Source organism: Psammomys obesus, unplaced genomic scaffold (genome assembly GCF_907164565.1).
Source record: "Psammomys obesus unplaced genomic scaffold, mPsaObe1.curated_primary_1811, whole genome shotgun sequence".
NCBI lineage: Eukaryota > Metazoa > Chordata > Mammalia > Rodentia > Muridae > Psammomys > Psammomys obesus.
Window position 1 is genome coordinate 30,110,809 of NW_026591086.1, and position 16,700 is coordinate 30,127,508.

At 35.4% G+C, this 16,700-nt stretch overlaps 1 protein-coding gene across 1 annotated transcript in view; it reads right to left on the bottom strand.

The window, feature by feature from the left end:
* Positions 1–455: 455 nt before the first annotated feature.
* Positions 456–16,700, bottom strand: part of Pcdh9 (protocadherin 9) — a 960,985-nt gene continuing 944,740 nt past the window's right edge. The window contains exon 5 of the mRNA XM_055609634.1: positions 456–2,613. Coding sequence (XP_055465609.1) covers positions 2,240–2,613 — 374 coding nt within the window. The 3' untranslated portion in view covers positions 456–2,239. The remainder of the gene's footprint in view (positions 2,614–16,700) is intronic.

Below are 16,700 nucleotides of genomic sequence, written 5' to 3' on the forward strand. Positions count from 1 at the left end.
TTAGATGAAGCTTTGTTTATTTTTCTTAGTTTAAGGTAGTAATGTCAGAATGGCCTCTCTTGGTGAACTATGAAAAAGCCAGTTGTTTTTCATGCAATTACTCCAAAGACAGACAGACAGACAGATAGATACACACACACACACACATATAACGAGGGTCTGTCTATCAAATTAGAGTTGCTGGCCCAGTTTCTGACTTACTTTATGATTACACATCATGAGTTAGATAAACTTATTTCCTCTATGAATTTCCTTGAAAACTCTTTTCATAGGCTCTCTGAAAAACTAAATTTTTCATTGGAAATCATATTTTCACTGCATAGGTATTGCAACCCCGTAAGTCCTCCTTGCTTTATAAGTGAAACTTGAATGTTACTAACATGTGCTTGTCAAAATATTAGAATGTAGACAAATAATTAATTCGGATGTTGAGCAATAATAAACACAACACAATCGGTAATTCAGAACATTTATTGCAAGAGCTGAATAATTGTAAATAACGTAGAACTGGCAAAGCAGTAACAAGGATAATTGTTTAGATATTTATTTTGTCAAAGTCATCAAACACCCCTCACAAACCGACAAAAATGTACTTCAGTAAGCAATGCACCCTACCCATTATCTCCCGTTATACCGTGGAAAAATGTGAACTGCTATTTACAAAGGAACTTTATTTTTGGTAAGAACAAATTAACTATCAGATTAGCAATTTTTTAAAACTTTTTTTTCTTTTTTTTTTTCTTTTAAGTTAATGGTGAACCGTGGCATTATTATAACTTTCACTCCTTTCAATAAAGACATTTTGTTGCATGCTATTTATTTGTTTAAATCATCTGTCATGCCTTAACAAAAAACCTCCTAAGAATGTTCAAATTTGGATTTTTTTTGCACGTGCAACTGAGATCTTATTAACATTAATTGTCACTCCCTTGGTTTGACCTAAGTGACAAAATGCTGGTACCTGCCAGGCATTGACCAACTATGATAACAAACAGTTAAACAGCAGTAATTAGAGATTTATCCCTTTGTTTTCCCCAACTACCCTACCTGGAGAATGCTCTGTTACATCATGAAGGCACAACACATTAAATATTTTGTGGCTATGGTCTAATAACACTTGTGTTACAACAGCTGTATTGTATATGAGGACCAACACAAATTCTGTCATTTCAACAAACTTGGAGACACACATTTGCCTGATTGAAACTATTTCTGAGTAATGATTTTTTGTCCAGTATATGCGGATTTTAATACATTAGTTTTGCAAGAGTAACAAGTACAGAATATTATATCACATTTGATGGATAACACTTTCCCATCACTTTCTCTCTTAATGGTACTAATTAAGTCATTTTATAATTCCCCTACTCTGAAAATAAGAATTCCAAAAAGAGGTTCTGTATTTCTAAGAGTTTGCAGAAGTACTTCTCTGCTATTATTGGTGTTTGAAGTTTTCATGTTTTTCTTTTATCTTTATAATTTTATAGAGTTCTAACATTATAAGTTATCATAGAAGAAGCAAAAATTCAGAATCTCTTTACAATACAAATATTTAAGATCCTTTGAATAATGTGTGCCAAGACAGACTACCAATGTGGAAACACCTCACTGAAAGAATCAACAAAAATAACAAGAAAGTGGGAAACTGAAAAAAGGAAAGAAGCAACCATCAACACAGAATTATGCTACAACATTTTTAGGTGAATGCTATAAGTACACAAAAGTTGTTAATAGTAGCTTGCTTCTATTTACAAATACTTTAACACTGATTGACTTACAAGTGTCCACTAACGGTGTTAACAGCACAGTAGGTTTAATGCTTATCTTTTAAAGTTTTGTTTGAAGTATAATGTCAAGTATAGAGGTCCCAGCATAAATCAAAGACAAAAAGAGCACAGATTTCTAACTGGATATGTTTTGTCAGTCACTCTAATCCATGGAACTTTCTTACTCTCCAAATGCATATTCTATTGTTCATAGCAGCAGTCCAGGGTCAAAATAAAATGCAATAATAAAAATAAATTACACAATGGAGATATCTCTGGAGAGTTTAATTAATTCTAGCAAAGAACATCATCACATGGCTAGTAGAACTATTTTCTCTCTTATGTTGCAAAGCATTGTATTCTCCATGGTGCTAACACAAAGTTATGAGTATCCCTAGTATAAGGGGCATAGTTGTAGAGATATATTGAATGTCTATTTAGATTAAAGGTATTAGGTCCCATACAACTTCATCTTAAAGTTGGTGCTCCTTCGGACTCTCCATCGTGGCTCCTGCTTGCTTATAGGACTTCAGGTTTGCCAGAGGAATGTCTGCCATGTGGCTGCCATTGTTGAAATGGCCATCATTGGAGACATACTGCTTACGGTCATTGAACTGGTTCCTGTTGGTGTCTTCTTTCCATGCTCTTGTCAGGGTGTGCCCATTCACAAGCTTGTCTTTCTTGACCCATTCTTTCTGGGGTGCAAAGGTTGACAGAGGAGATTTTGGGTGTTGGTATGGACCCAAGCCAGGAGGCATCCAGCAATTATCAGAGTGACCCAAAACCAGACACTCTTGAGTGCACATCTCTGTAGCTTCAGCTAATCCACGGGGACCCAGAGGTCCATCTGAATGGGACAAGAGACAGAGAAAGCAAAGAAAAAGTTGGTTAAGTTCTCCTTCAAAATATTTTTAGAATAAAAATAGAGTGGTGATTTTGTGTTTTCATGAAATAAACCATTCAGAGATATTAGTCTCCATATTTTAAAGATGGGCACACAGTAAATTAATTCACTTTTATCCATAAAAAAATCTGTCTTTTACTCTTTTACCCTTCATCTGTATATTCAAAAGCACAAAATGACAAAAAGACACAGATGGGTAAACAGATATAACTGATCTTGATTAATCCTATGGCATATGAATCATTACAGATTTATATATTAAAATTCATGGGATATGCTTAAATTTATAAGAAAGTATGAAAAACAGATATTATAAATTAAAATATGTAAATTATACAGAAACAAAAATCCAGTGTAGTATTGGATTTCCAAACAGTGCTATTAAAGAAGAATGTTATTAGTAAGTAGCTACATACTGTTTCTTCTACATTGTGATTGTTTTTTTTTTTTTTTGCTTAAATGAAGTCATATAAATGTAATTTTAAAGACTTTTAAAGACTTTTTATTTGTTTCCATAACCTTCTTGACTAAATATAAGAAAGTCACATCTAGTCATTTAATTATTCTTAAACAGTAAGTAAACATAAATATAAAACCACTTTAACTGATGACCATATTTAGCTTTTATTTCCTGATCTAGTTTCTAGATTTACAATGCATTTAATTAAAAATAAAGTGGGTAATCCTAGCTACACTATAGTTCAAATGTTTGTGTCTAGCATTGGCAATATCAGCAGATCACACATGCAAATAAGTAGGAGAGAGAAAATTAGCAAACATAGAACAAAGGCAAGCATTCAAACAAAATCTTTGAGCCTAAATTTCTAATTAAATTAGATGAATCACCATATTGAAGGAGAAATTTTCATCACTGAGTATTGGTTTTTACTTCTTACCAGAAATCAAATTAAAGCGTATACCTTAACCTGTATTTTAAGAGCAAATTCTTAATTGTTTAAACAAGGAATCTCATCCAAGAATGAAAAACAATGGACAAACTGTGTGTGCGTGTGTGTTTACTAAATGGTTATGAAATAAATGATCCTTTGAAAAGTAGCAATCAATTTTTGGAAAGAAGTTAAATGGACAGGCAAGAATACTTATGTATGAAACACTTAAAAGTAGAGAGTCATCTTAACCTGATGACAACTCCTATAGCCACATCACTGAGAGAGAGAAACAAGAAATTCAGGAGCTAAAGTTTAGCCTTGGATACAGGAGGCAGTGCTTCAAAAATAAAAACAAAAACTAAACAAGAGGAAGAAAATAGGAAGTCACCAAAAAAGAATAAAGACTAAATTATTTGCACTATGTATGCCTAACAATTAAAATAATAAGACAATGATTGGAATTAAAGGTTTGCTAACTTTATTTCAGCACTGTTAGTTTTAACTGCCCAGCAGTGTTGACTACCTTGACCCTCTCTGATTATCCTTTTGCATGTGATAAACCACTTGCTGAAATGGGAACAGTTGATGGTAAAGACTCAGCCAACAGAACAAGTTGGATGTGGGAGGTAGAAACCATGGCTGAGAACACTATTTTAAAGAAATTCACTTTTAGTCTTATTTCTAGATTTGAAAAAATCTCCTCTTGAGAATACCCTTCAAATGTGTTCCCATATGACATGTATTCTCATCTCTCCAAAAGCAAATAATTTTATTGTGTTTAAACATACATTCATTACTTTAAACCATTTCTCTCTGAAATCTCCAATGATTCCTTACTTAGTGGATATATTTAATTTAAATTTCTCTAGGAGTCCCCCCCCCGCCTCTTTTTTCCCCTCTATAACCCAGCTGTACTTTCAAAGTTCAAACTAATTTCTCACTTTTAGGTTTGCTGTGGTGTACCTAGTGACTCGACATCCATAGAGCTAACACATTTTCCTTAAACCAAAGCCTGCCTCTTGCAATAGGATTATGAGCTTGCAGCTGCCTTTTGCCTGGCCTGTTTTCATTTAATTACTGGCTCCTTCAAGGTTCATTTCTGTCCCACATTCCCCAAGCAAATTTTACATGACCTCACTGATCCATCTACAATGGACACCTTGGAAGCTTCATGCCTCTTCGTATTTGGAGAATTGCAAAATTTCAGACCATGTGCCTCCTTTCTTTTTCATTAATGTCATTTTTGTCTTGTGGAGGAGGGCTAGCCATTTATGTGTTTTATTATTTTTATTTTTACTTATTTTTTTGTCCTAACCCATTGAAAAATCCACTGGTGAAAAGAAACATGGCAAATCAGTTTTCAGCTTCCCTAGCAGTGCTAAGCAATTAGCAGCAGTTCATAGTGATGATCTATGAACAATGCTAATTGTTAATTAAAATTTTATGAGGTTGAAAATGTTCTGAGAATTATTAAAGATATCCTCCGCTTAAAGGCAGACCTTAAGTAATTAGGATAAAAGATGCTGATTCCACAAACCTCATACCAAAAGCTCCCCAACAGCAAAGACTTTTGCTTAGCAAGAAGCTGTGACAGCTAATAAATGAATTATTTAACTTCTGTTAAATGTATTCACTCCTTTTAGAGATCAAGGGAGATAAACTAGTGAATCACAAGTTTGATGTGTAACATATCTCAGAGCCAGCAGACAACCTTTAACCTTTACTTTTACAGTTTCATTAATTGGATACATTTTTCTTTTCTTGAAGTTACCTCAGAAATGTCAATAGAATTAAGTTTTCATTGAACCCCTAAGAGGAAAACATACAAGTTTATTTTTAGATTTGCCTCATTCAATATACTCTGTCTATAATTATATGTGAAACTTAAGTTTGACACATTGATTCACTTTTACAGAGTGAAGTGTTTTTTCTCTGAGAATCAATGGTTATTATTCTGTAAAAATCTGCTGAACACTAACTACACATGGTATTGTGAGAGGTAGATGCCTTAGAGCTGTTAACAAAGTGAACATCATCACTTCCTTCACAGAGCTTCCATCCACCTCAGGTATAATTGACTTTAGAGCCCTGGGCTGAGAGGCTAGGAAAGAAGGACATTGCAAAGAGAAGAGTTAATGGACTTGGAGCTGCTTGGCTCTTTACAGAGCACTAGGCTGGCTTTTAATCCCATTATGTAATTTTCCTAAGACCTTGAAAGTTCTCAAAGTTAATTGATTGATTAAGGTTTTTAGAGTTAAATTTTTATATATTATGCAATTGTTAGCTTTCAAAACAGCTTCTTTGCATTAAATAATATAAATTGTTCTTCAATCATTTTATCAGGCATGATGTATTCTTATAATTGAAACTGAAGGACAAAATAAATATTGTAAATACACTTGTAGAAATTTTGTATTTTTTAAAGCAACTTTTAAGTTAAAGTTCTATTATTGGACCATACACATAGTGACATTTAGGTAGACGTTACACAGATTTTTAGTTTTTGTTACAGTTTCTATACAGAGAAAACTAAACAGAGACCCTCAAAGAGTTAACCTGGAAAGAAGGTACCGAGGACCTATGCTTTAGGAGTGATATTTGTCATAGTTAGGTGATGTGGCTAAGAGTTAATGGTTCTTTCTGAGGAAACTAATTTGAGGAGTTTCTCAGATGTAAGTACATATAAACTATAAAATAAAGTGACCCAACACATCTTTAAATGGCAATGCTATACTACTACATTAGAAGGCTGTAAATCACATATCTTGGTAAGGATTCAAAACTGTCAAAATTACTTTTGATAATTAAATTATTAAATCATGGCAATAGTTTTTTTTTTCTTTCTCTTAAAATAACTGAAATCATAAATATGCCGATAAATAGGTTTATTGACTTTTTTAAAAAATGCTGGAATTACTTATTCATTTTATAGTCTTCAATCTGAATTTACTTTTTCTTGGTTTTGATTTATAAAAAGGTAAGTGCTAACAAAATTGTACAAGCCTTCATTCAGATATTGTATTATAACAAAACCAAATAACCACACACATACACACAATCTTCTTGAAAGAGATCTTAGTTAAAATTTATATCAGATCTCAAAACATGTATCTCTTAAACTCTGCACAAGCCATGTTCTCATTAAAAATCAAACAACATGTTTTCCAAAAATTAAGAAGCTTTCTCCTCTTCTAACTTCTGAAGACAAAGGTTCACTGTTTCTCTTTCAATGGAACTCTACTATCATTAGAGGAATGATGCTCCAGCAGTGCCTGGTGTCCTGTTATTACACCTGGAATTAGGACCATCCTTTCACTGACATGATCAAGAAAAGCTTCTGCTTGGAGAAATTAGTCTTACCTTCTGTTTATCTGAAACCCTTTGTCTTGGAAACAGATATGATAATAAATCAAAACCTATCATGCTATTTACATCCATGACTAATTTCCTATTGTCTACATTTGATCTTTTTATCTTTGAATGAATTCATTTAGCTGTTATTGTTTGATCAAATACGTGTAAACAGATTGTTGATTCTTTTCCTCCTATTGGGTTATCTTGTCCAGCCATGATTTGAGGGCTTTTGCATTGTCTTTTTGAATCTTGCTTTGCCCTGTTTGGCTGTCATCTCTTGGAGACTTACTCTGTTCTGAATAAGAAATGGAGGAGGAGTGGATATTGGGGAGAGGTTAACATGGGGGTCAGGCTAGAGGAGTGAAGGGAGGAGAAACTATGGTTTGGATGTATTGTATAAGAGAAGAACCTATTTTCAATTAAATTTATAAGTCGTTTTTTTATCACCTTGGCTTGTTTTTGCCACATGTCACTGGATTCTTTTTATTTTGTTCAATTTTAGGGCGGACAGGGAAATTTCTGTCATCTAATACATAGCTAATTGTCATTATAACTTTGAGTTGATGGCAAGAACATATATATCTATACAAAAATTTGTGAAAAAGTGAAAGGAGACTATACAAATTGCAGGTAAATGGATGGAACTGGAAAAAACAAAACAACAGCAACCAAGCTAAACAAACAAATAAAAAATAAAACTGTACTATGTGAGGCAACCCAGATCCAGGAAGCTAACTGGTACATTTTCACAATCCTAATGTCAGATCTTTGAATTTACATGTTTGCTTGCAATATTTGCAGAAGCCAGAGAAATACAATGAAGCATTGGCACAGGGGTTGGGGACATCTTAAGGAAGAGGAGAGAGTAGAGTACAGGTGACATGAAGAGTGGAGCGTGGGTAATAAGAGGGAGGAAGCTTTAAGTAGATCGTAGGATAGGGCAGTGGAATAGAGAAAGAGTGAGATTATTGACAGTAAGGCTGTTTAAAACATATATAGAAACTTGGTCTTTATTAACTTTATTCTCATATACATACACACATACACTCACTTTCACCAAAATCAATATGCTCCATTGCTATTACATTTTTAATTAATTAATTAATTAATTAACATCTTATCATAGCCCCTTCCCTCTTCTCACAGTCCCACTGTCCCTTCTCTCTTCCCCTATCCCTCCTCCCCTATTCTTCAGACAAGGAGAGCCTGTTTCTCGCCAATTTTCAATGATAAAGAACCTATTGCTGGAGACACTGTCTACTTGAGTCATAGAATATGTAGAATATTAAGTTGTCACTGAGCAGGAAGTTTCATCTGTTCTGGCTAGCTTTCATAGTTCTGAAGGTGTTATTCAGGTTGTTGGAGAAAAGTCATCAACGGTCTTACCCAATAGTGAAAGCTTCAGATGACAGTGATGACCGATCTAGCAGTTTCTGTTCATGGATACACTAACGGCGTTTTTTAATTGGTTCTAATGTTCACTCTGCAGAGAGAAACTCATGCCTGGTACTGTGGGAACCTACCAGTCTTATTCTGTAAAAGAGATACAGTATCTAACTGCCTTCCAAATACACCTCTTTTTACCCAGAAATTATTGTCATTCTCGCTCCTCATCAGAGCTTAATAGTGAAAGGCGGTTGATGCAAAAAATCAGAGCTGGTAAAAATGCAGAAGATAAGTTATAATGGAATGTTCAGTCCTAAATTCAACATCTGTATTATAGGCCCTGTCTAAATGATTCAGAGAATGTTGCAGGAGAGGGTGTGGGATGATTGTCCAAGCCAGATGTAGAGGAGGACTGTGTGTGAAAGAGTCCCTTCTGAACAAGTGACCACACAGCAGCTATGGACTGACTCTGTATGATCAGGTGTATTATATTCTAGATGATGAAGAGGTTCAGGGACTCACTCCAATTGCTACACAAAGTGTTAATGGTAGTTTCTGCCTACGGTGTGTTGGGACATGGTCAAAGGAATGATCCATGGTGAGCAGTGCCTTGGGGACCTGTAAGAGAGGCTCCAGGAAAAAAAGGCAGAGGGTGTTTTACCTCAAGTGCCTTTTTTTTTTTTTTCTCTAAATTGTTCACGGACATGATTTTGCACCTTCTGTGACAAACATTTGCATTCAATTTATAAGACACATTTATTCTTGTTAAGAGTAAGAACATAGCTACAGAACCCAATCTGGTCATTGTACCCTAAATCTAGATATTACCTTCTGCCTTGTTTTCTTACTTTTTCAGATACTATACATAGTATTGTGCCAAACTGTGGGGTTTAAATTGATCTGTCCTGAGAAAGTTTTGGAAAAAAAAACCCCTGCTCTGTTAATATTTAGTATATGATTACTGGCATTTATTACATTTGTTATATTTACTACATTTTTCTGATCATGTTTTTCTGAATTCCAAAGACCTCCCTTGGGTCACTGAGTTCTTTGTTCTATATGTGTGTGAATAAAAGTACACGGAAGCTGCAGTAAGTTTATAAAGCATTAGATTGTAGTTCACTCCAGTCTTCAGGTATAACAGACAAGCACTGAATAGATTGACTGAAAGGTTGACAATGAAGGAGAAAAAGCCAGTTTTGTGTAATAGGTAGTTAGCTCATCCTCCATTAAATGGTACAACATCCAATGAAAATGCCACAGAGGAGGACTTTGCAGCCAGTCAGGAATACACCTGATAAACCAGTATCAGATGTAAGGGGAGGAGGTTCTCCCTTATCAGTGGACTTGGAAAGGGAAAGGGAGGAGATGATGGTGGGAGGGTGGGATTGGGAGGGAAAGAGGGAGTGGGATACAGCAAGGATACAAATTTAACAAACTGTCACTAATATTAAAAAACAAACAAACAAACAAACAAACAAACTAGAAGTTGAACCCGTTGGAGCATGTAAAGAAGTTTGAAAGTAACAGTGGGATCTGGACTGAGACAACAGGGATAAACACGGTTTAAACACGCTGCATGTAGGCATGAAATGTCCAAAGTATTCATAAAAATAGTATGTAAAACAACACAGTGTATTTTAACTTGTGGTTTTCTCAAGCTTCCCCAGTTGCTGTGGTTTGCATGAGTGGGTAACTTGAGAGTCATTAAACATCTTAAAGTGAAAGCGACATCCACTGATTTCAATTCGCTATTGTCACTTAGCTAAGATTTAGGTAAAATAATATTTTAAAATGCTATATTTTACGTACGCTTTTTATTTTATTTTGGAGATAGTTTTCTTATGAAGCCTTTGTTGGCCTGGAACTTACTACATAGATTGGGCTGGCTCAAAATTTGAGGTGTTCTTCTCTCTCAGACTCCTAAGTACAAAAATTAAAGGTGCATACAGCCACACCAACTAAGAAAAACCCCAGGCTAATCTTAAATAACTGACCTGATCCCCTAGCCTCTTTAGCATTTGTCTTCCAGTGTGGGGCCCCTGGCCATCCATAAGCCTGTATTTAATAACTTTGCTTTGGGTTTACTGCTATTAACTCACTGAAGAAAATGTAATTTTTTTTGTACTGGTTTCTTCCCTTAATCATTTTTCTATAATAACATTTCAGGAAAATAAATATTCTGAGCCACTTATTTTAAGTTTATTTTAGTGTCTGTGGAAGACCAATACAACAAAATATACTAGTTTTACTACCTTATTTCTACCCTCAGGTTCTTTCTTTTTATTTCCTTAAAAAAAATTTGTTTGTAATTTATGAAGAGGAACAAAATGATTTATCTTTTTATGTATTGACTTGAATATAATTTTTATAGTTTTTGTAAGTCTAGGGCAAGCTGAAAGAAATGCCAGAAGTATATTTCCTTGATAGATTGGCTATGTCTGCTATTATAGATTCCTTATTCTCTGTATCTTTTTGAGTTTCTATGAAAATCATTGTGGCTAATTTACTTACAATTCAACATGGTCAAACAAAGAATTTTTACAAGAAGAGCTGGCGTCAGAAACAGAAAGGAATGTTGACCCTTGGGCAAACTCCCATTACACTCCTTTCTCCTTCACACTGTTTTCCTCTGTGCCAAAGCAGTACTTGTAAAGAATGTCACATAGGGCTAAATGTTACTGAGTTAGTACTCTGCTATGATGCAAAATTAAAAATTAAAAACAAAACAAAACAAAAAAAAAACCACCAAAAAGTCTGTGCTTTGCTGTCACTGCAGCTAAGACTTTACATGAAATCAAATAACATAGCAGTCCGTTGAACAGATTAAAGCAGGAGATTAACATAGAGAATTTGAGTAATAGTTTTCTACCATACCCAATGACCCAGTCAATGGCAGAGGAAGACATTCTTTGAAATTGTTTACCTTTGGTAGCTGGGGCGATAGCTCAGTTAGATGCTATATGCGTAAATACTAGAGCCTGAGTTCAATGTCCAGCACCCCTGTAAAATAATCCCAATGTTGGGCAGGCAGGGATGCTTGGGGAACTCGAAGGCCAACCAGCTTAACCTAAAGGACAAGACGTAAGACACATAGAGACTCTGTCTCAGAGATGGTAGACAGTGCCTGTGCAAATTCAATCAAGATTGAACTCTGGCTTCCACATGTGCATGTATGTATACGTTTCATGTGTACACACAAAATGCAAAAATGTGTCTATTCTAAATATCTTCAATCATATTTCATGTTGTCATTCCAGCAGATATGTCCAACCTGCGGTTCATGGGCCACACGTAAAAGACAACCTAGACAGTCTTAATGAGACCTGATGATAGGCTAGGGTCAGTTGTAGGGGAGGAGGTCCCCACCATCAGTAGACTTGGAGAGCGATATAGGGGGAGAAGAGTAAAGGAGGGAAGGTTTGGGTGGGAGGAGATGAGGGAGGGGGCCACAGCCGGGATACAAATTGAATAAATTTTAATTAATAATAATGAAAAATAAAAAGGATAGCTATGAATGCAGCCCAACAGAAATATTTTTCAGTTTTCTTTATTTCCCCTTCTCTCTCTTTCTAGTAACTTCATTTTGCGGTTCTCAAGTGTGATTTTTGTACAGGACATTACTGTCTAAAGGTTAGTAGATATCGATATCACTGATATAATAGTTGGGTTCTGGATTGCTTTTTAAAGGCTCATGTTTTAAAGGCCTAGTTATCAGTCTATGGCTATTGGAATGTGGCAATGTTCTTATAATAGCTCTGACAGCAGAGAATGAGACTCTTAAGCTCAGGGTCCTGGGTTTAAGCCCTATGTTGGGTGCCATGTATTGTTATAAACAAAAATAAAACTTCCAAAAATTCTATTTTACCAATAAACACTCAGGGATTAGATGCTGGGTTGAAAACTTGCTAGCTCAGAAAGGCAGAGAAAGCATCCAACTGACCTTCCTTCTCTGCTCAGGTCTGGATGAAAAAACCCCAAAGGTTCACTAGCTCACCTGACTGCCCAGGAGGAAAAGGCCCAAAATCCCATGGCTTGTTAACTCAAAGCCCAAAAAGCCAGGGAGCTGAGGAGCTGAAGTCAGAGCTAACATCAGAGTTTAAGCTAAAAGTCCTTTTTTACTTCTCCCCACTGTCTTAAATACCCCTCAACTCATAGTCCTTTCTATTCTTTAATCCCTGTCAGCTGGTTTCTTGCTCCACCTCTTGACATAGGGCTAACTTTATTAAATCCTGTGTACAGAAAGCTCTTGGATTAAAGGTGTGTGCTAGATCTGGGTGAACCACACCATAATCACCTGTTTACAATAAACAGAAAGTGCTTGGATTAAAGGTGTGTGATAAGGCTCAACAATACCAAACAGGAGACAGGGTTTTGCAGTTCACAGTTTTGGACTTCACAGTGGAATCAAATATCCCGAAACATGGCATAACCTTTAGAGTAGTGGATTAGTAAAGGAATGTTAGATTGTGCAGAGGAGCGTAACTGCGCAGAGGACATAACCTCAGCCATTTTTCTCTACCTCAGTTCTACTTGGATGCAGTGCTGAGACGCTGAGACTAGCCTTCTCCACCATACACACTTGCCTTGAGATAACATGCTGTAATCAGCTCAGAGCAACACGGTCAGGCAAAAAATTAAACTAACAGCTGGTGAGATTAACTCTTAAGTTTTTTCTCAGATAACTGTCAGACTGTCAGGAGGCTAACATATTGGTCTAAATATCCTTTAAAATATGTGGAAAGATGCACACGGTATAACTGCAAAGCCACTCAATTGATTCAGGGACTTGAGTCTGACCAAGTTTGGTAAGGGGTGTAGATTCCAGCTACTGACAAAAATTTTATTTTGAGAAAAAAAAAAAATCCCACTCACTCAGTCTCTCACTAAAGTTTTGATTTAACTCATGTTATATTAAAATGGTTGTTGTAGAAAATATCTAAACTCAGAATAAAGCATTGAATTTAAAGCCCTGTGGTGATCAGAACGATGGATCAGAGTGGATTTGGAGAAAGTCAGTTTAGACTTCATAGCCCACAGTCTCTTATCTACGAATTAAGATGAAAAGTCTAGATTTTGATGCATGAGCTCTTTATATTCATTACTCTCTAATGTCACTGTGTTGTTAGCCATAGAACCTGATAGGCAAGCATTTCAGTATTGTTCTCATTTTACATAAGACGGGCACTACACATAAAAAATATTATGATTATATTATTCTGGTAGACTGTTTTATCCTTTGGGTTGCATTTATGTTTTTGAATGTGAAATTACATTTCCAGTTAAGTCACCTATTTCTCTATGTAAGTGGACACCTAACAGTTTCTTCAGACAGAAAGGTTTCTCTTAGTCACAGCGGAAAAGCTAACATTTTCAAGAGACAATCTAAATACAGTAACCTAGGGCAGGCCCCCAAATCAGGTACTTTTTTAAAATTAATTGATTTAGTTATTCTCTTAGTCCCCTCCATCCGCTGACATGTGGCAGACAGCAGAGCTTGTACAGAACTGAGGTTTCTTCCTCACACCTCTTCTGCCCTTTTCTGCTCTGTGTGAATAGTAGTAGATCTTTTCTCATCCACTGAATGTAAATTTTAATAAGAAAATTGTCTCAGGTAATATTATGCATTTTCATTTATTTCTCATTATGATTTTATATCATAATCAATTGAATGACATCAGTTTAATAAAACATTCCCTTATTGATTATGAGAACTAACATTTACATTTTGACCAGATTTGATTTGGAACACCTAGTTTATGTTATTGCAGATCGCATTTACTTTATTTACTATTTCTATAAAGGTATTTGATGACTTTCATTTAAAAAAAATCATTCATATACTGATCACTGAATTTCTCTCCATTTCCAATGAACTGAATTGGATCACAAAAAAGTATATATTTAGGCTGAAACAACTTTTAAAGAGAAAGTCTTAATTATGAGGCAATGAAATGACTTGTAAGAGACTGACTGCCCAAAGAAAACAACTTTCCTGTTGAGGCAATAGAAGGTAGTGTGTTTTAGAGCCAAATAGATTCACATTACCACAACATGGTGACAGATTCACAAACTTTCATAGTTATAGAACAAAAATATCTGAATCTGTAATATCCCATCTCTCCAAAATCACTAAATTTAAAGGGTCCATCAGCCTTGTGGAATCCTTAGAATGGGTGTTATTTGTTATTGTTGTTTTCATCTGGGTGTTTGTTTTGTTTTCTCCTGGAAACCAGTTCACAGGATTGATTTGAGGTAAAATCAAACTTAAAATTAGAATAATTTATATAATTTTATTTTCTGAAAAATGTTGCAGTTGCTTGTCTGAGTGCAAGCAGTTAGTACACAGTCTTGGGTAATAACTTCACTTTGTCCATTCTTTCTTGCATTCCACGCTTATCAGTAAGGACAGAGACTGGTGAGGTTCATATTCATGTTTAAAGTCAGGCTCTATGAGGATTTTTAATGAAGGTATGTCTCTGCAGTTTTCATATGGTACTGACGTCTGAGTTAAAGCATTCTACTTCTCACAGTCTTAGATAATAAGTAGTCCCATATGACTGTAACCCTCAGACAAATTAAGGAACATACCTCATTAAATAACCAAAGATCCCTGAAGCTGAGAAGATGGCTCAGCTAGGAAAACACTTGCTGTGCAGCTCAAGGATTTGAATTTTAATCAAACAACCCATGTAAGGGCTGAATACATAGTGTGACTACATGCAATTCTAACAACCCTTTGGGGATGTGAAAGAGACAGAGGAATGCGCACGGGCATGTATGCCATCTAATATGGACAGGGTGTACAGCAGGACCAGTCGTACATCTTGTCGAAAACAAGGAAAAGACACAGACCTACATTTGAATTTGTCCTCCGATCTCCATACATTTTTTTTATAGCATGCACATGCATGCATCCACATAGGAATACAGGCGCACACACACATATATACACACACACACACACAGAGAGAGAGAGAGAGTCAAATATCTCAAAATATGCTATAATTTGCCAACTTTAAATTATGTCTGAAGATCATTATTTTGAAGGTCAAATCAAATAAAGTAAAACAAAACAAACAAAATAATGTAAACAAGCCACCTCCAGTGAACATGCGTATATGTTTACACTTGGATTATTTTACCACCACTTTTCATTGAAATGTCATTTTCTCACTGCTTCTCAAATGTTAATACACTCATGAATCACTTGAGGAAACCTTTAAAATGCAGATTATGAGAAAAGAAGTGTGGAGTGTGCCCCAAATCCTCCCATTTATGCAAATTTCTCGGGAAAATTTTCTATGCTGATATTCAGGAAACTTGTGTTGAGATGCAGCGACGTGTGTTTATTTGGCTCGATTCTATCGTTTCTCAATTAAAGTCAAATTTCTCAGACTTCATCATGTTTCCGAACTCGCTTGAGGTATTTTTAAAACATGCTTTGCTTCTTTCCACGGAGAAATGATGACTCGGTAGGTTTGGTGTGAAACATAGGATCTTTCAAATTCCAGAGATGTCCCACTCTATGTCCCAGTCTGCCACTAGCCCCAAGGCTTCAGTTTCCTTTGCCAGCACAGGCTTCCTAGAACACGAGCTTTATGGGAATGTTTAGCAGTAGTTGCATAAAATTGTCTTTGGTAAAATCTCACTACAGCATGACTTCACATGCTGATGATTCCCCAATATACATGCAGTCATTTGGTTTTTTCTTTGACCTTATAGAAAACCTATCTTTCACTTGCCTGTATCATTACCTTTCAAATTATCAGTTTAAAAAAATTAAATAAAAGTCAGTGTTTCCATTTTCATGCTTGCTTGTTAGTCATGTACTTCATTTATTTATCCATTCCTTCTTCCTTTTCTCATTTGTTTATTTGTTCACTTAAACATTCTATAGTCAAGGATATCCTAGAAATCACTATGCAACCAAATTTGGCCATTTTCTTGCAGCACTCATCCTGCCAAGTACTGGAATCACAGACATAATCCTCCACACTCAGCTTCCATTCATCATTCCTAAATAAATATTACTCACACAACGGATGTTTCAGAAAAAGTACATAATTAGGAATTCAGTTATCTTTTATACCTGTTAGGCAGAAATCTAATCTTTGTTTCTTTACACTAGTTCCCTTTCTGCTCTTTCTGTGCTACAGGAAACAATCAGTGATTATGTCGAATCACATAGCAAAGAATTTTAATAAATTTACTAATTCATTGGATTTTATTTTATAAAAGAGGTTAATGGAGGCCTCAAGATGGAGCCGAATACAAGATACTAAATGGAAAGCCTTTGAGTTTGGTTTCATTTCTTTCTCTTCCTCTCTTTCTTCCCCTTTCTTTCTTTCTTTCTTTCTTTCTTTCTTTCTTTCTTTCTTTCTTTCTTTCTTTCTTTCT